Source organism: Muntiacus reevesi, chromosome 19 (genome assembly GCF_963930625.1).
Source record: "Muntiacus reevesi chromosome 19, mMunRee1.1, whole genome shotgun sequence".
Taxonomy (NCBI): Eukaryota; Metazoa; Chordata; class Mammalia; order Artiodactyla; family Cervidae; genus Muntiacus; species Muntiacus reevesi.
Window position 1 is genome coordinate 42457381 of NC_089267.1, and position 26400 is coordinate 42483780.

Genomic DNA, 26400 nt, shown 5'->3' on the forward strand with positions numbered 1-26400 from the left:
TGTCAAGTATATAAAAAGACCTTGGAAACCATGTCTTTTAACAGGTGAGAAGAAATAGCTGATGAACTGGAAAATAAGATGATAATACAAGAGCTTATAGAAAAATTGTTTCTGGAGACAGTATCACAGTAGGTCTGATAACAACATGCAACTTCCAAATAAATAATTTCTATGTGAATTTTTAAATCTCTGTGTTACAGAAAACTTAAGATTATACAAATTCAGTAGGCTTCTGACCATGACAGACTCACTAGACTTGCTCTTCTTCAGTAAAAAACTAAACAAGTGAAAAAGATATATGAACTACCTGTTTACAGGCACTGGATGGGACAACCGGTAGTGAAAACCTGATGCTTTATGGAAAGGTGACAGTCAGTGTAAGCATCATGTGTGATCTGGCTTCTCAAGTGGACTTGGGACTAAGAGTCAGAGAGACAGAACCCAGGCATAGCACAGTAATGTCACTGAGCAGAAGAATTAAGGATCTGAGTTAAAGGTTTACAAAGCAGTTGAAATTGTGGAACAAACTACTGGATAGAAGAAATCTATGCAAAAGAGCATCCCCTACCCCCATACACAGAGTGAGTCTACTAAGCACAGCAGAAGGAGGCTGTAATTTGGTGGAAATATAAGCAGATACCCAAGGTCACACAGTGCTTTAAGACAGGAGTTCCACATAGACAAAGTAGTAAGGCCACACTGGATTCTTAATCCAGAACCTTGGGCATTCAATTGAGATCCCAGTAACTAATACATTAGGAATAAGGAGCATACCCCAGAGGAAGGGCTGCATCCTAGGACTAAACACAAAACCAAAATAGATCTACACTAAGTCAGAATAAAAACAAGGCTGGCAGAATTAAAAAAACAACTAACAGTAATTCAATTGCCCAGAAGAAAACTCAACATCTTCTGAAGAAGGTTAAAAACCCAGACTCTCTACAACTATCAGCAGCAACATTCTGCATTAAAAAAAAAAAAAAATTACTACACATATAAAGAAGCAGGGGGAAAAAAGGCAGACAAAAGATGCTGAAAAGACCCAAATGTTGGAAATAAAAGAGCTCAACACAACTATGAGAAATATGTTCAACAACATAAAGGGAAAGAAAGACATGCTGAATTTTAAAAAATGGGGAATCTTGGCAAGAAGATAAACAAAATAAACTGACTGGAAATTCCAGAACTGAAAACTGTAGCTAGAACAGAAATTGCACTGACTGGAAATTTCAGAAAAAGAATCAGTGACTTGAAAAACAGACTGCAAAATAACATGAACTGGATTTCAGATGAAATAAAGGACCGAAAAATATGAACAGAGCGTCTGTGACATGTGAGATAATATGAAATAGTGTATTATATATGTAAGCCGTCCCGGAAAAAAAGGAGAGACTGGAGCAGGAAAATAAATACTTGAAGAAATAATGGCTAAACATTTCCTAAATTTTATGAAAAACACCTTGGATCAACAGATTAAAAATGCTCAGAGAACCCCAAACATGATAAATGCAAAGAAAACATACCTTAGCACATGATACTTACTACTAAAAATCCAAATATAGAGGCAAGGGGAACAAAAGGACATATTTCACACCATGGAACAAAGAAATGAATGACATTTAATGCCTTTTCAGAACTAATGGAGGCCAGATAACAAACATCTTCAAAGTAGTAAGATAAAAAATATACACTTTCAATTGAATATTTTGAATCTATTAAAAATATCCTTCACAATTGAGGATAAAATAAAGATACCTGAGAGAACTTGTGGCCAGCAGACCTCCATAAGAAGAAATGCTAAAAAAAAAAAAGGAAAAAATTTCTTCAGGCTCAAGGGAAATGCTACATGAAAATTTCGATCTATATAAAGAAACGAAGAGAAATGGAAATGGGCAGTGTGTACATAAACATAAAATGCTATTTTCTACTCTCACTTATTTCTAACATAAAATATCAATCTAAAGCAAACGTAATAACACTAAATGGTGGAATTTACAAGTTATAGCAAAGTAAATATATGACATAACAGAACAAAGAATGACCTAATAGCACAAAGGGTGACATAGAAGTGAATGAAATTACCCTTTTCTAAGGGCTTACATTTTACAGCACATTAAACAATATAAAGCAAAAAAAAGAAAAATAGACAGGGAATGAATAAAGAGAGGAAAACAGCAAACAAATAGTAAAGTTGTAGACTTACACGTAACTATATCAATAATTAAATACAAATAGTCTCAGTTCTCCAAATAAAAAGCAGATTGTCATATTTGATTAAAAAAAAAAGCTTTTAAAATCAGTTTTTTATTTTAAAAAATCTGGTTCTGTGTCCTTGGAGCTCTCTATTATACTTTCTATCTATTAAAGAAGTTGAATTAGTAGTAAAAAAAATTTTTAACAAGTCTGGTAGTTTTACTGGTGAATTCTATCAAGCATTTAAAGAAAAAATCTTAAATTATACAATATTACAAAATCTTTTTCATTATACGGAGGGAAATTGTTTATAAAATCTATATAATCCTAATACCAAAGCCTCACAAATACATTATAAGAAAATAAAATTATATATCCATGTCCTTCATGAATACACAAATCACTAACAAAATATTAGCAAAAAGAATCCAGTAATATAAAAAAGACTATGTATCATGACCAACTGAGGTTTATCCCAGAAATACATTATCTGTTGGTACTACCATTGAAAAGTCAATAACATGACTTAAAAGTCATGTTAATAAAGGAGATAAAAACAGCTGATCATTTCAGTACATGCACAGAAAAGCACTTGAGAAAATCCAACATTCATTCCTGATTAAAGATTTTCAGAAATTAGAAACAGAAGCAAACTTCCTCAAGCAAAGGATTATCACAAAATAATTAATATTGAAATACTGAACACTTTCCTCCAAAGAACGAGAAGGTAATGATGTCCATCACTCCTAAGGAGAAAAAAAAAATCAAAAATAAAACCAAGAAAAAGGAAAGAAATAAAAGGCATAAAGATGGGAAAATGGTTATCTTCATTGTAGACAATATGACTGTTAACACATAAAATCTTAAGGAAATCTACAAAAGAAACCAGAATTAATAGATAAATACAGTACTTAAGAAATCAATTATATTGTTATATACTAGCAGCAAACTGTAAACAAAATTTAAGGAAAGCATATATAATGGCACCCAAATACATAAAATACTCAAGAAAAAATTTAACAAAAGATATGGAAGGCTTTTAATACTAAATATTGTAAAACATTCCTAAGAGACATAAAAGAAAGCTTAAATGGTTATACAGATTAATGATTCCAAAAACTCAAAATGGTTAAGATATAAATTCTCACCGAATTCATCTATAGATTAAATGTAATCCCAACCAAATTTTCAGTTTATAAGTTTATTTGTAATTTCTATAAAATGCAGAGGACCTTAAATATCCAAGGCAATTTTCAAAAAGATAAACAAGGTTGAAGAACTGATACCACTTGATTTCAAGAGCTACTGTAAAGATACAGTTTTCCCAACCCAAGGACTAAATCCGCATCACCTGGGTCTCCTGCATTGTAGGCAGATTCTTTACCCATTGAGCCACCTGGGAAGCCCAAAATACAGTAGAGTTCATCAATCTCAGCACTATAATAAGCCAGAAAATTCTTATTGTGGGGGCTGTCCTATGTACCTTAAGATTTTTATCAGTGTCCCTAGCCTCTAAGCACTAGATGCCAGGAGCAACTCGCCTCCTCAATTGTAACAACCAAACTTGTCTCCAGGCATTGCCAAATGTCCCTACCAGGGCAAAATTAACCCAAACCCTCCTACAATAAACAAGACAGGGTGATACTGGCACTAGGATGGACAACTAGGTTAGTATAAAAGAAAAGAATCCATAAACATGCTACTTTTGTGCAGCCAGTTGATTTTCAACAAAAATTAAAGGTAAATCAATGAAACAAAGAAAGTCTTTATCAAGAAGACAATACTAAAATGTAGGTAGGACAATGTGTGGGTCCCCTGAGGCTGCCACACACACTGAAATCATCTAACATTCCTACATAATAGCTAACTACCTCTTCCCGTTACTGTCCAAAGTGGAGGAGATAATAAAAAAAAACCCTTTCCCATCACTGACTACAATTTGTAGAGAAAATAACCAAATCTCCCCCACAAATTTCCAAACATCTTCTGTGTGATAGAACTGTGCTCAGAAAGAACCTCTGATCTACAGAAATAACAAAGGACTGAAAACATGATCATGAGCAAAACGCAAACAGATTAAAAAAATAAACAGAATACCTAGAAATTTTTGAATATGTAATTGGAACTAAAAACTAAATGGATGTTTTAAAAAGTAGATCAGAAACAGCTGAAGAGAACATTAAGGACTTCTGCTTCCAGCAACATGACCAACCAGGTTCTCTAAACAATGCACAGATTTTAAAAAAACACATATACTGGGCTTGCAGAAAATAAAGGTAACAGCCTCCGCAAATAAAAAGGTAAAGTTAGAGCAGGGAGCAGGGAGCTGTAAGAAAGCTGGAAACGCAGCGCTTCCCTAAGGATGAATAATATTAGCACTGTAATAGGTGACTAGACGGAGTCATAGGCCCTGCAGCACCTAACTGTCTTCTATACCAAGGCAAAGATTTTTGAAATTAGCTGTTACTGATCAAGGCTATGGAAAGCCATAGTTCCAGGCAGAAGCAAACACAATTCCTTCTAAAAGAAAGTTTTCTCACTTTAAGCCTGTACTATTTCCATAGATTATAATCAAACACATATGCCCTTATAATCAAAGATGATGAGACACAAGGAAATAAAACACCATGAGGTAAGGATCAGGAGAAACAACAAACCACCAAGTTAGATTTCTAAAATACTTAAATTGTAAAGAACAGCTTATAAAATAGCTAGAGACAAAGTTTATAAAGAAATAAAAGATGAAGGTATAAAAAAGAATAATCAATAAGAGACTAGCAAAAATAACCAGGTATATTTGAAAATATAAAGTTCAATAGAACTGTTAGATAGCAAACCAATACTACTGACATTTCAACCTTAGTGGAGTTAAAAAAACAGCACTTAGACACAGCTTAAGGTTAGATTAGTAAACTGGAAAATAAATATGAAGAAATTGCATGGAATACAGCATAGACAGGTAAGATTAAAAATTTAAAAGAGAGTTTAAGAGATATTGAGAAAAGAGTAAGAATATCTAAAGTCCATCATAAACATGTGTAAGGAAGAGAAAGAGAGCATAGAGAAAATAAAAGAAAGCAATATTTGAAGAAATAATGGTTGAAAATTTTCCAGAAGGGATGAAAAACTTGGAATATACAGGTTAAGGGACTATTACTTATACTAACCAAGACAAAGAGAAATGAATCCACATCTATATATAATACACTGAAACTGTAAAAACCTCAGACAAAAAGATTTCACAAACAGCTAGACAGAAAAATCATCTGCAAAGAAACAGCAACTACAGTGATGGCAGATATCTTAACTACATTAATGGAAACCAAGAATCAGTATCATAATATTTTATAATGCTGACAGAATATCCGTTAGTTAGAAATGCATACCCTGTGAAACTAGTTTTTAGGAATCAGAGTAAAATAAGGATATACTGAGATAAAAACAATACAGTTTACTACAAACAGGTGTACTTATGAAAAATTCTAAAAGATATATATTGAGAAAAATTATCTCAGAAGGAAAGTCAGAGATGTAAAAAAAAACCAATGAGTATACAATTCATTAAGCATGTATGTAACAATGACTGATAAAATATAAAAATTATAATTATAACAATTATTTATAAAGTTAAAAAATAAAAATTGAAACATAACTTAAAGGTTTGCAGGCAGTTCCTAGGCTTTACTCTAGTATTATTGTTTGATGGAAAGGAATCAAAAGCAGAAAAAATACTAAAAATATTTAACAACAATTACATCATGGATACTAGTCAATCAGAATGATCATAACAGCATTAAATGTGTACAGACTATATGTACAAGTTTAAATACTGATTGTTAGACTAGATTTAAAAGTATAAAAATCAGATATGTTTATAAGGAACATATAAAACAAAATAATATAAATAGATTGAAAAGAAAGAGATGGAAGAAATTATATTAGATCTTAAGTATCCCTTCAAACTGCAAACAGTGACTGCAGCAATGAAATTTTTTTTAATTAATTAATTAATTTATTTATTTTTTTAGTTGGAGGCTAATTACTTCACAACATTTCAGTGGGTTTTGTCATACATTGACACGAATCAGCCATAGAGTTACACGTATTCCCCATCCTGATCTCCCCTCCCACCTCCCTCTCCACCCGACTCCTCTGGGTCCTCCCAGTGCACCAGGCCCGAGCACTCGTCTTATGCATCCCACCTGGGCTGGTGATCTGTTTCACCATAGATAATATACATGCTGTTCTTTCGAAACATCGCACCCTCACCTTCTCCCACAGAGTTCAAAAGTCTGTTCTGTACTTCTGTGTCTCTTTTTCTTTTTTGCATATAGGGTTATTGTTACATCTTTCTAAATTCCATATATATGTGTTAGTATGCTGTAATGTTCTTTATCTTTCTGGTTTACTTCACTCTGTATAATGGGCTCCGGTTTCATCCATCTCATTAGAACTGATTCAAATGAATTCTTTTTAACAGCTGAGTAATATTCCATGGTGGATATGTACCACAGCTTCCTTATCCATTCATCTGCTGATGGGCATCTAGGTTGCTTCCATGTCCTGGCTATTATAAACAGTGTGCAGCAATGAAATTAAAAGACACCTGCTCCTTGGAAGAAAAGTTATGACCAACCTAGAGAGCATATTAAAAAGCAGAGACATTACTTTGCCGACGAAGGTCCATTTAATCAAAGCTATGGTTTTTCCAGTAGTCATGTATGGATGTGAGAGTTGGACTAGAAAGAAAGGTGAGCGCCAAAGAATTGATGGTTTTGAACTGTGGTGCTGGGAGAAGACTCTTGAAAGTCCCTTGGACTGCAAGGAGATCTAACCAGTCCATATTAAAGGAAATCAGTTCTGAATATTCATCGGAAGGACTGATGCTGAAGTTGAAACTCCAATATTTTGGCCACCTGATGTGAAGAACTGACTCATCATTTGAAAAGACTCTGATGCTGGGAAAGATTGAAGGCGGGAGGAGAAGGCGACAATAGAGAATGAGATGGTTGGATGGCATCACTGACTCACTGGACATAAGTTTGAGTAAACTCCAGGAGTTGGTGGTGGACAGGGAGGCCTGACGTGCTGCAGTCCATGGAGTTGCAAAGAGTCGGGGACACGACTGAACGACTGAACCGAACTGAACTGATCCCTTCCAAGGGGCTTCCCCGATGGCTCAGTGGTAAAGAATTCACCTGCCAATGAAGGAGACATGGGTTCCATGCCTGGTCTGGGAGGATCCGCACATGCCACAGGGCAACTAAGCCCATGCACCTGTGCTCTAGAGCCTGTGAGGGCCAACTACTAAGCCCACGTGCCACAACTACTGAAGCCTGTGCTTCCAGGAACCCATGCTCTCCAACAAGAGAAGCCACCACAATGAGGTGCCCATGCAACTCAACTTTAGAAAGTAGCCCCTGCTTGTTGCAACTAGAGAAAAAAGCACGGAGCACTGATGGCCCAGCAGAGTCAAAAATAAAAATAATAAATAAATAAAATTACACACACACACACACACACACACACATATAGTGAAAATGAAAGTGAAGTCACTCAGTCGTGTCCAACTCTTTGCGACTCCATAGACTGTAGCCCACCAGGCTCCTCCGTCCATGGGATTCTCTAGGCAAGTATACTGGAGTGGGTTGCCATTTCCTTCTCCAGGGGATCTTCCAATCCAGGGATCGAACCCAGGTCTCCCGCATTGCAGGCAGACGCTATAACCTCTGAGCCACCGTAGTCAAGGTTAAATAAAGTCTTATGGGTGATACTGTAATCCAAAATGACTAGTACCCTTATAAGAAGAGGAAGAAACACCAGCGTGTGAGGACATAGTGAAGAAAGGCACCATCTGCAAGTCAAGGACAGAGGCCTCAGGAGAAACCAAACCTGCCCTGATCTTTATACCTTGACCTTAAGACTTTTAGCCTCTAGAACTGTGAGAAATAACTTGCTATTTGAACCGCCCATCTCTGTATCAGGTCATGGCAGTTTTAGCAGACTAGAACTTCAGACAAATATCAACCAAAGAACGTTGATTTTATTGACATTTACAGTAAAAATATCTTACTCCTTGGAATAAGCTTGGAATAGCTTACTCCTTGGAAGGAAAGTTATGACCAACCTAGATAGCATATTAAAAAGCAGAGACATGACTTTGCCAACAAAGGTCTGTCTAGTCAAGGCTATGGTTTTTCCAGTGGTCCTGTATGGATGTGAGAGTTGGACTAGAAAGAAAGCCAAGCGCAGAAGAATTGATGCTTTTGAACTATGGTGTTGGAGAAGACTCTTAAGAGTCCCTTGGACTGCAAGGAGATCCAACCAGTCCATTCTAGAGGAGATCAGTCTGGGTGTTCATTGGAAGGACTGATGTTGAGGCTGAAACTCCAATAATTCAGCCACCTGATGCGAAGAGCTGACTCATTGGAAAAGACCCTGATGCTGGGAAAGATTGAGGGCAGGAGGAGAAGGGGACGACAGAGGATGAGATGGCTGGATGGCATCACCAACTCGATGGACATGGGTTTGGGTGGACTCTGGGAGTTGGTGATGGACTGGGAGGCCCCTGGCGTGCTGCAGTTCATGGGGTCACAAAGAGTCGGACACAATTGAGCAACTGAACTGAACCGAGCAGTAAAATATATTCTTAGGAATAGAGGAGGATGCTACATAATGAAAAATAGTTCAATTTATAAATGCTTCTATACATACATACAAAAATGTACAAATATATAGGGAAAAATTCACAAATTCACCACTTAGATACTAACTATCTAAAAGTAAATCACCTGAAGAGGACATTTTGCAGTTATTTAGAGGAAATTTGAATATGGTATGGGTTCCAGTTAAGATGAAAATGTGTAACAATGGAAAGTAGGTTAATGACTAAAAATTATCAGGTTATGAAAGAGCCATATATTTAGGCAAATATGGATACATACATATGTAGACAAACACCCACACACAGACATTGGAAATATTTACCAACCACTAGTTATACACCACACTAGGTATACAATAAGAAATAAGGAATATCAGATCCTATTCTCATGAACTTTATATGTCAAAGTAACTCAGATTGTAGGTCTCATGGCCTTCTGATCTTTCTATGACACACACTTCTCTGAAACTTTTAAAAAAGTCCTTTGAGAAAACTAAACACAAAACTAGAACAAAATATTCTTTAAGAATTCAATTATAACGAGGTGTCCCCTGATTATCTATTTTTTAAAAATTGAGTTATAATTTACATACAACATTACAGTAGTTTCAGGTGTATAACATAATGATTCAACATTTTATATATTGTGAAATGACAACCACAAAAGGCCAGTTAATATCTATTACAGAGTTACAAAATATTTTTCCTGTGATGAGAATTTTAAGATTTACTCTCTTAACAACTTCCTATTATAAGTGCATTTTTTTTCACTTAGATATACTTACTTAACCTAGATGAGTCCTACATACCTTTTACATCATTTGTAAAACACAGCTTTACATTTTATACCATGTATTGAATTTCCTAATAAAACAAAGTGGTTAATCAACATTTCTCAGATATTTTGGTGATCTATATCTGACTTAAGAAACAAATTTTTTAAAAATTAATGAGGCCTATAATTGACCTGATAATATAAAAACAGTGATTTTAAAACATTAGAATCCACTTAATATTGATCAAAATTATAAGTATAAAAAAATGCCAAATAGAAGGAAAACAGTTCATGAATGAAAGAATATGAAAGCTTCAGATTTTTTAAACAGCAGTATTAGACAGCAAGGACATTGTATACTGACCATTTGGAGGCATGTGGTAAAGTTTACAGATCTGAGTTCTGGCCAGGTTTTGCTTAGCATCCAACCAACTGGACTTTGAAAAGGAGCCTGGCCATGCACGACAAGACTTCAGACTTCCTTCCTGAGCCAAAAAATGAGTGATTTTTAAAAAGCATGGTTCAAGTGTTTGCCCCTGGGTCAGGAAGATCCCCTAGAGAAGGAAATGGCAACCCACTCCAGTATTCTTGCCCAGAAAATTCCATGGGCAGAGGAGCCTGGCAGGCTACAGTCCACGGGGCCACAAACAGTTGGACATGACTGAGCATACAAGTGTTTGCAGACGTGATAACTTTTTAATTTTTTAAGAAAATACAATTTAAAATGAGCGGGTAAAGGATCACTCAGTATTTAATTAAACAGATCTACCTATATAAAATATACCTAGAATAGACAAACAAATGAAGCCTCAAGTTACTCCTATAATTTTCAGTCTGTGATGGGATTATTTATCTGCTTTTCCTGTTTCTACTTTTAACAGTTTAACTGCTATACATAAACATGTACCTATAGAATTATTGTTCCCTTTATTTTAAAAAGTCCGTTTATTTATTTGCCTGTGTTGTGGCACATGGGATTTGACATCTTCGCTGCAGCACACAAGCTTCTTGGTTGCGGCATGTGGGATCTAGTTCCTTGATCAGGGATCAAAGCCAGGCCTTCTGCATTGGGAGTAGGGAGTCTTAGCCATGGGACCACAAGAAGTCCCCTCCCTTCCGTCTTTAACATCTTTCTAATACACCAGAGATCCAAATTCACTTATTACATAGAGGTACATTATTTTTAACAAATAGAAAGATATTAAACTGTTGCTATTAAAATAATATCCAATAACTGTATTAATATAATTCTTAGAGTGTGAAAAAAACAGATCAAGGTATATAAAGCAATAGTTTACAGCTATGATCAGACTTATGAGTCTATTATGAAAATTTAAATTTCTATTTATAGTATTGTTCCTCAGATTTATCAATTGTAAAGCTGGGATTCCTGTACCTCAGGAATGAATAAAATGACTTGAATTCCTATCAAAATACCAGTGGCATTCTCTTGGTAGTGACAGGAAGACCTGACAAAGAGATTTAAAGTTCATCCAAGAGCTACAAGAATATTTTAGAACAGTAATAAAGGAGATTTGTTTTCTAGGTATTAAAAGGTATTAAAAATACAAATAAATAAAGACAACTGGTTGAAGAAAAATCAAGACAAACAATACAAAATTAGAATACACACCAGAAACAATAATAGAAGAAATCATTATGTAACAAAAGAGACTTCACAAATTAATGTAAAGAGTTCAAACAAGAGATGCTGAGTATGGGGAAATTTAGAATGAAGCTTTATTTTAGGTAAATTTCCAAATCAAATTTTAGATGGATTTAAGAGTTAAAAGAAATAAACCAGAAAAAAAAAATGTAGATCAGTATTTATCTGATATATGTAGATCAGTATTTATCTGATATATAGGAAACAAAGGCAGAAACAAAATGTAGGAACTCAACAAATGAAAGGGCAATAAAATTAGATACACCAAAAATTACCAGAGATGAAGTAGAATTATTATTTGTAGGTGAAAACATTTCATACATGGGAAACCATAAATACTTTGAAAAATTATAAAATCAATTCTATTTAGAAAAAAAAATGATAAAAATAAAAGAAGGAAAAACTATCACTTTTAATAGTACCCAAACACATGATAATATAATCCAGGATAGATTTTAGATGTGTTTACTTTTCTTTTATGCTAACAAAGTATTCATTTTCTCTATTTAGGTCCTGCATGTTTCTTATCAAAATTTGTTGCTAAGTGTTTTTGTGTTTTGTTCCTTTGGTAAATTAAATATATTCTTCAGTAAGCAGAGGAAGATACAGCTTCTCTCCTCTGCCCTCCATCCCCTCATCTCCCTATCTCCCTTAGCAGAAGGGCCATGTTTTCAGTCTACTGACAGCTCAGAAGTGCAGAAACTATACCTTTCACAGCTCAGAGATTTGCCTCTATACAAGAAATGCTAAAAGGCAGCTCTGGATTCTTGTTGAGAGAAGAAAAACCTGAGAAATAAATAATAGGGAGAAAAACATATGGACAATGTAATCTGTAGAAGAAACACATACCTTTAGAAAACGTGCCCACTGAAATTTCTCTGAAGAAAATTTTAACCTAAACCAGTTAGTTTAGAACAGGGGGGAAAAGTCTGTCTGGAACTAAAAGCATGATTTTAAATTTTAAATTTAAATAGAAAGTACCGTGAAGGGAGCAAGTAACACCTCAGAACTCAATATTCTGGAAGTTCAAGAGGGATAATCTTACAACAAAAAGTAAGACAGGAGATGGAAATGGTAAGGAAAGAAGATAAGAAACTTTAAAGGCCAATTTTGGAACTAATGGTTGAATAAAAGGGCTCTAAAAAGAGAAAAAAGGAAACAAGAAAAGAAATATGTGAACAAGTTACAGTAGTAAATTTCTAAACACATAAAGAAAAGGATATGTAGCACAGGCAACCTTGTTTTTGCACTATGACTTTATCAGAGAAGGAAGTAGCATGTTTTACATTATGGCACAAGCTCCTAGTGTTGTTGAAGAACGGAAGCACACACTTTGCAGACCTGCTTCTCTGGATAGCACTGTTTTATGGATATCACTTGTTTTTGCCTAACTCATCCAAGATTTCTTTTCATAATAGCATTTTGGTTTTCTTTTGGAGACTTCTCTTTCCTCTACTTTAAATCCTTATGGTTTGGATGGGGCTCACCTCACTCCTCAACTCAAAGGTAGGCAAGTGACTTCTGTCTAACAAATTAGAGTCCCATATTACAGGTTGGTCATAGACGCAATCCTGGGCTTCTGCTAGAACTGCTGTTAATTCTGTCCCTCCTGGCATGTGGATTGAGCCCTTCAATTCAGAAGTGTCTAAAGCTATTCTAAGTCTTGGAATTATAAAATTAAGAGTTAATACCTTTCCTCTTTTCCTCCTTAAGGAGGAAACAGTGGTTTGCAAACTTCAGAGCACATCAAAATTACCTGGAGGGTTTGTTAAAAAAATAAAAGACAGATTCCTGAGGTCCACAGCCTAAGGCCTGAGAATCTGCATTGCTAACAACATTTCCATGTAATGCTGGTACAGCGACCACTGCCTTTATGAGTTGGTTTGTATTACTTACACCAGAAAGGTTAGTAACCAACATATCTTCAGCCAGGTGAAAAACAATGAAATAATCCTTGAAGCAAAAATGAAAGTGTTAGTCACTCAGGCGAGTCCCATGCTTTGCAACCCCATGGATTGTAGCTCACCAGGTTTCTCTCTCCATGAATTCTCTAGGCAAGAATACCGGAGTGAGTAGCCATTCCCGTCCCTAGGGGATCTTCTTGATCCAGGGATCAAGCCACAGTCTCTGGCACTGCAGGAAGATTCTTTACCCTCTAAACCGCCAGAAAGCAAAATGAACACTAAAATGAAAATTTCAAGTTATCTAGAAAATAATTAGAAATTCATACCAAAAACTATGCAACACAGTGAAGCTTTTCTTAAAGGAATACTTAAGTGAAATCCTTATTGTTAATAAAAACAATGACTAAAAATAAGTTAAATACTCAACTTCAGAAAATAGAAAAACACAATAAAATTAACAAAAGCTGAAGACTTTTTACTGTAAGATCTGAAAGTAAGAAGTAGAGAAAACCAACAAAAGCAGCAGAAACTATAAACAAGATAAAAGCTAATTCCTTGAAAGGGTATGTCTCAAGAAGCCTGAACAGGAAGAGAGAAAATAAAATTGTAAAATCCTAGAGATTATTAAATAATGCAAAATGGAAGAGACTCAAATAATTAAGAGACTCTTATTGCAACTTCATGGCTACATATACTGGTGGCACTAGTGGTAAAATATCCATCTGCCAACGCAGGAGATGCAAAAGTCGAGTTCAGACACTGGTCAGAAAGAACCCCTGTAGGAGGAAACGGCACACCACTCCCTTATTCGTCCCTGGAAAATTCCATGGGCAGAGAAGCCTGGTGAGCTACACCCTACGGGGGCACCAAGACTCAGACGGGACTGAGCACATGAGAAACCATGAAGGAAGTAAATAATTCCCCAGCAAGATATACCAAATTTGACCAACAGGAAGCACAAACACCTAATAAAAAAATGACTCTGGAAATCAAATTTTTTAAACTACAAAAGGCAAAGGAGGGCCTTAGATGTTTTGTAGCTCCGTTCTATAACCTTCTAAGTTGCGGGTTCCAAGTCATTTTGATCACACACACTTATCAGTAAAATATTTTTGAATTTCCATCCCAATATACATATATTGTTTGTATTCATAAAGTAGATGCATATCAAAGTTGCTCAGTTGTGTCCGACTCTTTGCAACCCCATGGACTATATAATCCATGGAACTCTCCAGGCCAGAATACTGGAGTAGGTAGCCTTTCCCTTCTCCAGGGGATCTTCCCAACCCAGGGATCGAACCCAGGTCTCCCGCATTGCAGGCAGATTCTTTACCCGCTGAGCCATGAGGGGAGCCCAAAGTAGATGCATGCTACTATACATAATAAAACAAAAAATAAAGTAAATAAAACAGTATCAAGACATATTCGTTTCATGTTTGAAGAAAATGAAACTATTATCTTGTCTATCTATTAGAGTGTAGATTTTCCAATTTGGAGACCAGTACTTTAGTTCTTGGGGCTTCCCTGACAACTCAGTGGTAAAGAACCCACCTGCCAATATAGGAGGCCTGGGTTTGATCCCTGGGTAGGGAAGCTCCCCTGAAGAAGGAAATGGCAACCCACTCCAGTACTCTTGACTGGGAAATCCCATGGACAGAAGACTGGCAGGCTGTAGTCCACAGGGTCACAGAAGAGTTGGACACAACTTAGTGATTAAACAATAACAACTTTAGTTCTTATGTGTATTAAAATCCCTCACAACACAGAAATAGAAACCTCCCTAAAACATGAAATAAAGTAAAGTTAACAATAAAATATGATGAGGAAAGCACATTTTAAAGCCCAAGTTCATGAAGACAAATAAACATTATGAAACTGAATACATTAGCATGTTATGACTAAGATGGGTTTCTCTGTCCCCAGGAATATAAGAATTATTCAACTTCACAGACTTTGTAGATGTATTTCATTTTATCAATAACTTCAAGTAAAAAATCACAGAATTATGTTAACAGATGAAGTCTTTTGATATAATCCAATGCTATTCACAATAAAGGGAAGCAATTAAAATGATGATTAACTGAAAAAATTAACAGATTAAATCTGAAATTTAATAAAATTAAATTTTAATTTTTAAATTAAATTTGAATTATCAATATTTTAAAAGTAATCCAGATTGATAAAGCTAGCTGTTTATTTGCTCATTTTCAGTTGGGCTTTTACTTCGTTTTGATTTGTAGTCCTTTATACATTAAGGATATTAATTCTTTCACGCTACATGCATTGCAAGTATCTTTTCCCACCCTATATTGTATTTTCTGACTTGGTTTACACTGTTGGTGCTGGACTATTTTATGTCAATTTGGTTGTGTGGTAACTATACTTCCCAGAGTCTTTTTCCTGGATGATTCCAGGTTGAATAATATTGCATGGATCACTCTGCAACTTGCTTTATTATTCAATATTATAGTGAGATTTTTGAAAGCAATCCAGATTGATAAAGGTAGCTGGAGTCAGCCAAAAGAGAAACTGGTATCCTCCAAGAAAGCAAAACTAAAGCAGAAGCCACAGTTCTTGGAAGGGCATCGTGGTGAGACACAGTAGCCCACACAGGTCCGCCCGGCAGGTCCGAGTGTGTCCTCTGTACCTAGCTTGTCTTCCCAAATTTGGTCCTGCTGACCATCAGCCTGACACCATCACTTGCTTGCAAACCCAGAGCATGTGCATGCTCAGCGACTTAATCATGTCCGACTCAGATCCCATGAGCTCTTTGCAAACCTAGAGAGGTTGTGGCAACACAGAGGCAGCAGATTCCACAGCTCTCCCCAGTTCCTCTGCGATACCAGATACGCTTGGCTTTTCGGATTTCCCTGCAAGCTGATTTGCCTGTCTAGTTCAGGGCTTCTGAAGACTGGTTAGTGAATAGTTCCCCAATGTGCTGACTCTTCCCTTCCCCACCAACTCTCCCACATTTGTCTAAGTTCTAAATCTTCGGTTTTCATAACCCTTAAAGTGGTAAAATCTCCCTGACTGAAATCTTTGCCAGGTAGAAGTTTTCAATTCTGAAGTAGTCAATTTAACCTTATCCCTTACAGTTTGTGTGTTCTGGGTCTTGTTTAAGAAAATTAAAATCCTTCCCAAATCTAAGAGCTGTTAAGTTTGGCTTTACACTTTTAGATCCTTAAATATCAGAGTTTAAACACACCATTTCTACTTGTTATGACTTGCTTCTGGACCTTTTTTTTCCCCACTAGGCATTACTTTACTATTTATTTTGATTAGAATAAAACAGCAATCAGAAAATCGACCTAAAATTGTGATTATTTGCCACTTGGCTTCTGACCATTTTTATCAGTCATCTTGGGAGACCTATGCAGCGCCAAATGAAACTCAACCCACAATGTCTTGTGGAGGGTGATGAGAACGGCACATTGTTTGCCTGGTCTGAACAGAGGTCACAGCAGGGAGAGCATCTGCTAAGATACTGTGAGTGAAGGAAACAGCCATAATTGCCTCATTAAGAGATCTCTAGCCAAGTAATCACAAGAAGAAAGGAAACACCCTAGAATTAAGTATGTAATAAGGAAAATTTGGGGGAGAATAAAAAATGCAGGAGAATTAAGGAGACGTGGGTATTCCATTGGTGCTACTAATTTCCTTAGTCACTGTATGAATGAATGGAAATGTGGACTCAACAGTTCAGTTATTCAACTCTAGTCCTTGCCAGTTATTAGTGGGCAAGCAGGAGATGCAAATTCACAGCTGTCCAGGCTACAAACAAATGTCAAAGGGTGGTGGGAATCGCTTACTACAGACCCTAACTTAGGAATTAAGATTTAAAGTCTATTTTGAAATTACAATGAAAAGCATACAATTAAAGACATAAGCAGGAAAGAGGTAAATATAAAATATAAAAGAGCAAAGTCTAGGAACAAGGGGGAAAAAAAAGAAAACTGTCTCTGTTTGACCAGTTTACTTTCTTCTATTTTCTATCTCTACTTTTTAAAAAGAGATTTTTCTTAAAAGTCAATAGCATATAATTACAACTAAAGCCTTGGTCACTTTAAATTATATACAACTGAACATATATTCTATTCAACATACTGATAAAATTATTTCACATTCAAAGTTAAGGTATATATGTTCCCAATTTTAATTTAAATTAAGCATCTAAGCTGAATGAAAAACTAAAATGTATTGAAATCGTGACATTTCCACATTTCCTGATATTCCAAAGATTAAGCTTTATTAATTTGTATTATACAGTTAATAATATATAAACAGAATCTTGAGAATTATGATTATTAATATATCTGATTCCAAAAAACAGTAAAATTAGCTTGTTACAACCACAAGCCAGGTTTAAAATAAGCAAACTATTTGATGACTTTGATGTTTTGCACCCAAAATGTGCTGGCTAATTTTTCCATTCCATTTACCATTCCAGTCTTTAAACTGCCTTAATCTCCTGCCCTCAGATGTTGACCTTGTAAGAATAGGGGTCATAGGTCAGACTAGACAGACCTCAAAGGATCTGGACTATCAATTCATGCCTGAGAGATTTCTCTTCCACAATAGGAACCTACTAAACAGCAAATTCCTAAATCTAATCACACAAGAATCAGGGTGAAACAGTTATTTATTGGAATTTGTTGATTTACATTTTTCAAACATCTTCAGCATCTTTATTTTTCTTTTGGGAGCAGGTTCTGGGACATAATAAATATGAAAAAAAAAATCACTGAAAGAACTTCTAATATAAAACAGATATCCTTAATAAAATAGCACCATAAACCCAGGTAAAGCTTCATTATTTCTGGAAATGCTATGTGGATTTCAAAAATATAGCACTAGAATTCCTAACTATAAAGTACCTGGAAATTTTCAAATTATACCACAGAGATAACAGGACGAGATTATTTTGCCATAGAGGCTTGTGGGGAGAGGTGTGGAGGAATACCACCAGTCAGTTTTGATCCCCCTTGATCTAAAGGTGAATGAGGGCATTAAATAAATATATTTTTCTTTTTAATAGACAAGTGAAAATATACAGTCCTTCAATGAGGACAAAGTAAATAGATTAAAAACAAAAACAAAAAAAAAATCATTAAGACTTCAAAACCTTGCAAATTTAAAGAATTTGAAACCACAAAACTAGGACTCTGTAAAAATAACTGTCCTATCATACCACTTTAATTTTTTTTAAAAGCCAAGTAAGCTCTTCTGAACAGAGAATAATTCAAACATATATAATGAGTTTCTATTTACATCCACCTTGTTCTGGCCATAAATGGTAAATAAAACATAATGTACCATTCTAACACCATTTTAATACTGAACTATAAGGATTTTCAAATTTCATAATCAATTTTTAAGTCTAAGTGAAAAAATCTTAAAAATGATAAATTAATAAGTATTTCTAACATGAACAAATGAAAGGAATTTCCTGCACTTCCATGCCAAAAGCAGTAATACTGAACATCATAACGATTAGCCTTCTTTCTAAACAAAAAACATTTAAACTTCAACTCATGTAGAAAATCAGGAAGCTTACTCATGTGCCAATGCAGTGATGCAAACGCATTACTGCCTGAAATAGAATAAAAGCAACACAATGTTGACATTATTTTCTAAGTTATTTTGTAAATCTCAAGTCAACATTGTTGAAAAGGAACTTGCATTATTATTATGAATAGCACTTCTTGGACTGTGTGGTTGGGTCAAAAGATGTGGAAGGTTCAGGAGAACAAAGAAGATAGTCACGCTGCTAGAAAAAAATCGGAATAAAAGAGGAGGTTTAAAAAAAACATAAATTAAAAAAACACAGTTTTGTGTATACACTCAATGTATATATACCTATCATATATATACACATTTCAAGTATTTTTAAAATTACACATATTTTTGTTCTTTAAGGATTAAAATCATTTAACCTACATAGAAACATTATCATACCATTTGTTTCAGTTCACATCCTTTTTACTAATGTAACACATTAATAGGAACTAAAATTTTATTATATAAAGTATTTAATTCTATATGATAGGTTGACATGATTATTTTATATAAATAGGAAAGATAGTGACAAAAAAATCATTCTCCTATCTTCTCCCACAATTTTATTCTGTTAGAGGTCACTTTTCTTTCCTCAGAGTAAACTGCAGCTCTTCAAAGAATAAAAAGATACCAAACATAGGTCAGTTCTGAGAATAAGTTTTTAAATCTTTAATTAAAAACAATTTTTGTTTTATCAGTAGTATAAAGAGAGCTTTTATAAGATCATTAAATCTCTTTACTCTCTGACAGTGAACATAAGAAAAAAGTAAACAGCAAATATAAATAAAAAATTATTCCACTTAAAATTTCAAGAGTAAAATAAAACAAGTTAACATGTACTGCTGTTACATAGCTGGACACTACTCTCAGCATACTAAATGGCATTCAGCAGAATTAAGACAGAATTCAAAAGTAAACCCATTTTCTTCTGTTAATAGTTTACTTAAAATTGACAGAATCTTTAAAATTATTTTTATTTCTTGCCACAGAACATAGATCTTCACAAAATATAATTCTACTATATGTATATACATATATAGAAATAAGTTCTGAGTGATGAAACCAAATTTGAATGTGTTAAACATATTAATACTATATAATAAAACTTCAAAGTTTTAATCTTTTAACCTGAAATTATAGAAATTAAACTTTTTAATTTAAAAACATTTCAAAAGAAAAGATATAGTTTTCAACAGATGGTGTTTCAACAATTCATGTTATTCAAAGGTGAAAAATAAACCTAGACTTCAACCTCACACCTCACACAGGGGAAAAAACTTTTTTTTTTGTGATTAATCAAATCTGGGGTTAATCAAAGATTTTTTTTAAACGTGACATAGAGTAAAAGATTGATAAGTATCTTTATCAAAATTTAAAACTTTTGCTCTGTAACAGATTAGAAAGATAAACTATAAACTCAGAGGTAAAAATATCTGCAAATCATGTATCTAAGGACTTGTATCCACATTTTATATAAAGAACTCTCAAAATGCAACAATAAGAAAAGAATCCAGTATGAAATGGGCAAAAAGTATGAACAGACACTTCACTAATGAGGATATAAGGATGACACAAAAACATAAAAGGAGCTAAATATCAGTAAACATCAGTAGCTACTCGGGAAATGGATATTCCATGATGAAATATCACCATAGATTAGAATGCTTAAAATTCTGTAAGAAGTACTGACAAAACCTAATCCTGGTCAAGATGCAGAGCAACTGGAAAGCTCATATGTTGTTGGAGGGAACTCAAAATGGTACAATCAGTCTGGAGAAAAATCTGGCAGGTTCTTATAAAGTTAAACATAAACTGACAACCAGATTATCCAGCAGTCTCACTCTTAGATAAATGAAAACTTATGTTCACACAGAAATCTGTACACAAATGTTTGCCAGCAGCTCTATTCATAGTTGTCAAACTGAAACTACCTAAATGCCTTTCAATAGATAAGTGGTAAAACAGTGCTATGTTCATACAATGGAATACTACCAAACAATAACAAGGAATGAACTATTTCCTCATTCCTTCATTAGCCCCCATTGTCTGTGGGGGATATTAACACATTGCAGGATCCTGAGTAAATGCCTGAAACCATGAACACCACCAAAACCTATACATAAGATGTTTTTCTGTATACACACCTATGATAAAGTTTAATTTATAAATTAGGCAGGTGTGCTTAGTCACTCAGTCCTGTCTGACCCTGCAACCCCATGGACTGCAGCCCACCAGGCTCCTCTCTCCATGGATATTCTCCAGGCAAGAATACTGGAGTGGTTGCCATGTCCTTCTCCAGGTAATCTTCCCAACTCAAGAATCAAACCCAGGTCTCCCACATTGCAGGCAGATTCTTTACCTTCTGAGCCACCAGGATATTAACAAGAACTAATAAGAGAAACAGTATAACAATATAGCATAATAAAAGCTATATGAAAGTCTCTCTCAAAACATCTTACTGTATAAATTTAATGCCTTTCTCATCTTAACTATGAACTTATCATGCACTGTGACCATGACTTTTGCAGTTTGGTGTGCAACAGAAGAATTATCACAAACTTCCTTTTCCTTCTAACAATTTCAGACACAGAACACTTCTTCATATCATATATTAGCATATGATTTTTTTTCATTAAGTCAAGAACTTTCTCCTGTTCACTTAAAAGAAGCACTTTGTGGATGTTCTTTGTCAAATTCAAATTGCCTGCATCACTACTCCTCTGCTTCAGAGCCATTAATAAGTTAAAAAAAAGGGTTATGTGAACACAAACACTGCAATATCATAATAGTCAACCTATACAAGATGGCCACTAAGTGACCAGTGACAGTATATGCTGGACAAAGGGATGGTACAGATCCCCAGTGGGGCAAAGAAAATGTCGCAAGATTTCATTACACTACTCAGAAGAGTGCACAGTTTAAAACTCATGAATTGTTTATTTCTGGAATTTTCCATTTAATGTTTTTGACAGTTGTTGACCATGGATAACTTGTTGGGGTTTCATGAAGCCCCAGAAAGCAAAACTGCAGATGAGAGGGAAATACTGTATTGATATATTCAAAAACTTGGATAAATTTCAAAACCATTATGTTGAGTAAAATAAGTCAGTTTCAAAAGGTTGCAAATGAACTAAGTCCAAATTAGCAGAAAGAAGAAAATAAAGACCACTAAATAGACAATAGAAAAGATAAATGAAACTGATATTTCAAAAAGACAAACAAAACAGACAAAGCTTGAGCCAAACTTCAGAGAACTCAAATAAATAAAATTGGAAACGAAAGAGAAGACATTACAAGTGATACAACAGAAATACAAAGATTATAAAAGACTACTATGAGCAATTATACACAAACAAATTGGCTTCCCTGGTGGCTGAGATGGTAAAGAATCCTCCTGCGAAGGCAAGAGACATGGGTTTGATCCATGTCTTGGGAAGATCCTCTGGAGAAGGGAAGGGCAACCCACTCCAGTATTCTTGCCTGGGAAATCCCATGAAGAAAGGAGCCTGAGGGGCTATAGTCCATGAGGTCGCAAAAGAACTCGACACAACTTAGTGACTAACAACAACAACAAATTGAAGAAACTAAAATAAATAAATAAATTCCAAGAAACTGCAACCTACCAAGCCTGGATCATGAAGAAAGAAAATCTAAGCATATGTTACTAGCAAGAATCCATAATCAAAAGAGACTGTATCAGTAATCAAAAAATCACACCTTATCATTCCCATCAAAATAAACAATTTCTTAATAGAACTCTAGTATCAATTCATATGAAAGGTTCCCAAGTCTCCTCTGGCAACCACCAATCTGTTTTCTGTTTACAAGACCGTGGTTTTTGTTTTTAGATTCTATATGTAAGGGAGATTATATAGTATTTGCAAGGTAAATCATATCATATTTTATCATATACTATTTGATCATATGGTATTTTACTTATATGTATATTATGTAAAAAATACACACAAACACACATACATATGTATATTTCACAAGTTGAAACAGATATTTCCTATCTATTTGAGAAAAAAGATTAATATGGTAAGTATACAAAGAGAATGTGAGATAACAAGAAATATATTGGTCTCTGCCCATAGTTCCTGGCACAGAGCTCCTAAAACCCTTGTAATTTCACAAGTGATAACAACACTAGGAGTACCTCTTTTTCTGGTATCAGTTTTTGACCTCTGTTCCTGACACAGGGCTCTTGTAACTCTTGTAATTTCCTACATGATAGGAGGGTCTTCTATTTAATGAGGTGACAGACACTGAGCGGGCTCCTAGATGGCTCATGAGTGAGGCGGTCACTGGAAAGACCAAGCTATGATCAGAAGTTTGGAATTTTTAGCCCTATCCCAATTTTCTTGAGAGAAGTGAAAGGGGCTGAAAATCAAGTCTATGTGATGAAATCTCCATAAAATTCCAAAAGTAAAGATCCAGAGAGCTCCCAGGTTGGCATACACATCCACACTGGGAGGATAAAGCACCCAAACCCCTGGGAACAGAATCTCCTATACTTGGGACACTTCTCGACCTCACCCTATGTAAAATATCTCTATCTGTATCCTTTATATGCTGTTACCGTAATCTTTAATAAACTGGTAAATGTAAGGGTTTCTCTAAGTTCTGTGAGCTGCAGTAGCAAATTAATCAAACCTGAAGAGGGGGGTCTTGGAAATCTCTGATTTATAGCCAACTCAGAAAGAATTGCAAGGCAATCAGCATCTGAAATATGGTAGGATGGTCCAGTAGGACAGAGTCCTTAACCTGTGGGACCTGATACTATCTCCAGGTAGATGTTGTCAGAACTGAGTTCAACTGTAGAATATCCAGCTGGATTGTCGAGAATTGCTTGGTGTGGGGAAAAACCTCCGCATATTTGGTGATCAGAAGTTAAATGTTCTGTGTAAAAGTAATGGAGACACGAAGGAGGGAAACATAATATGGAAGAACTGAGTTTTTCCCAGCATAGGAAAGAGGAAAACTGAGATTTTTTTTTTTCTAAAGAGAGAACTTATAAATCAACAATAACAAATGAGCATCTCAGAAGAAATAAGCAAAGGACAAAGAACATGCAATTCATAGAAGAAAAAAATAAAAATGAAAATTAACATATATGTAACCTTAGTCAAAGCATGCAAAGGAAAAAAAATGACCTGTATTTCTTAACCTATGTAATTGGAGAAAATTTAAAAGATGACATTGTTCAATGAACAGTCCAAAAGGGGCTATCCATTGACCTTATTTCTAAAGAACAGCATGGAAATAGATATCAAAATTTTTAAGGGCATAGTCTCTGATCCAGATTTTTCAGTATTAGAGATGTATCCCTTAATGACAGAATCAGACAATTTTTTAAATGTACATATAAGCATTCTTACTACGGTGCTATTGGTAAATAAAAAAATAATGGAAAGAGCCTAAATTTAACAATTACATTAATTTATCAGAGCCTTGTTTAAATTTTGTTACATTCAGACAGTGGGAATTTATGTAGATGATAAAGACTGACATGAAATGTTCCACAATACACTGTTAAGTGAAAAAATTGCAAAATGAAAAATATTGCACATATATGATTCCCACCCACCTGTAGTTAAGATATTTGGTGATGTTTTTATATTTGAATTTTCAGTAGTGAATTATCTTTCAAAACAGTCAAAACAATAAAGGTATTCTCATTTGAAAAGAACAGGTGAAGTGTTAGGCTGTACTGAAGGGCACCTCCCTCCGTCTATTGGGAACTTCACCTCTCTGAATGGTCTGGTGGAAACAGTGGGTAAGGGACTGCCCAGTGCCTAATGCTGCAGGCTCAGTTAAATATATTCTGCAGAGTTCAAATCTTGCAAATTGCAAGATAGCCTACATTTCTGATAAATTCTATTCAAACACTCAGTGGTGGCATTTTATTTTATTGTGGCTAGATTTAATAGCATGATAAAAATATAAATTGAGATTTTAGAAATCTTTTCCAAATAAAATAAACTCACAGACTAACAAAGTAAAATGATTACCTGTCTCCCTTTGGTTTTCTTTTTTGTAGTGTCTTCCCTTTGGGTCTTCTTTCACTTCCTAAACAGGGACTCCCACCAGGTCCTGTTACCCGTATTGATTCAAGGCCTTTGGAAGATTTTTTAAATGTGAATTCCACTGGTTCTCCTTCTTTTAGGCTTCTAAATCCTTCCATGAATAATTTGCTCTGAGAAGAGTAGAAGAGGAAGAGAGAAAAAGAGATTATGATTATTATTAATGCTTTATAAATTATCTTGTGATTTTAAGATCAACATAGCAAGACATCTCCAGTTATTCATTATTAAATATAAAATCATTTTTTTTCCAGTTCAGTGAAAGGCATACCATTTAAAAGTTTCCTGTTGTAATAATGCTGGCAGTGAAAAGAATAAACTCATACCATTTCATAAAGAATCTGCCTGCTTCTGCTAATGCAGGAGATGTAAGAGACAAGCGTTGAATCAGTGGGTTGGGGAGATCCCTTGGAGGAGGAAATGGCAACCCACTCCAGTATTCTTGCCTGGGAAATCCCATGGTCAGAGGAGCCTGGAGGGCTACAGTCCATGGGGTCGCAAAGAGTCTAAAAGAGACACAGAGACTAAACAACAATCACCCTAAAGTCCACCAATGGCAAACTGATTAAATACATTATAATAAAGCTATATAATATAATACCACTGAGTCATTAAAAGATCTATATGTATTAATGTGGGCAAGATAAATATGTAATACTGCTGAGTAAAAACATTAAGGGGAAAAATAGTGTATCTACCATAATATTGTCTATACAGAGAAGTTTTTAAAAGGTTCATGTTTACTTATATAGTTATGGGGTCTGGAATAACTGATAGCAAATTATAAAGTCATTTTCTCCAATCTTTTTTGGGGGGAAAGTGGGGAAGCTCTTGGATACACACATTATTGTACTGTTAAAGCTTTTTTTTTTTAATTTGAAAGATAACTTGATTTTTTTTTTAAATTTCCTGATTGGAAAAATGTAACTTAGGTTACAAATAATAATCAGCTCTTTGACCCGATGTGCCAATTCAAACAATACTAAAGTAATTAAATCATTCTAACTTTATTTATTTTTTCGAATTCCCTTGTGTGCATTTAACAGATCTAGTTTCAAGTACCATGCAGCAGTTCTTAAAGACTTTTTTGAATTTGGGGGGAAAAAGGAAGTCAATCTGAATATGGTAAGTAGGAGACCCTGATTCAAGTCCAATTATTTAAGTCAACATCATGCAACTCTGAATGAGTCAATGATCTCTTTATTGAATTTATCTGTAAATTTAAGGAACAGTGTTCTGAGGAACAATGGTTCGGAAAAAGATTTCATGACAAAAGGATGGTGGTAAAATACGTTTGTGAATTGCTGCGAAATGTAGTTTCCTCTTGGTTGGATCATGCATGTGCACACTCAGCTGCTCAGTCACGTCCAACTCTTCTCAACCCCATGGACCGTAGCCCGCCAGGCTCTTCTGTCCATGGGATTCTCCAGGCAAGAATACTGGAGTAGGCTGCCATTTCCTCCGCTAGGGGAAACTTCCCAACCCAGGGACTGAACCCAGGTCGCCTGAATCTCCAGCACTGTGGGCAGATTCTTTACTGCTATCAGCCTAGTTAA

At 35.0% G+C, this 26400-nt stretch overlaps 1 protein-coding gene across 2 annotated transcripts in view; it reads right to left on the reverse strand.

Moving 5' to 3' along the window:
* The window catches only part of LIN28B (lin-28 homolog B), a 120462-nt gene that overhangs the window by 22635 nt on the left and 71427 nt on the right, over positions 1-26400 (reverse strand). For both annotated transcript variants that reach the window (XM_065911695.1, XM_065911696.1), the window contains exon 3: positions 24773-24957. In XM_065911695.1, coding sequence (XP_065767767.1) covers positions 24773-24957 — 185 coding nt within the window. The remainder of the gene's footprint in view (positions 1-24772; positions 24958-26400) is intronic.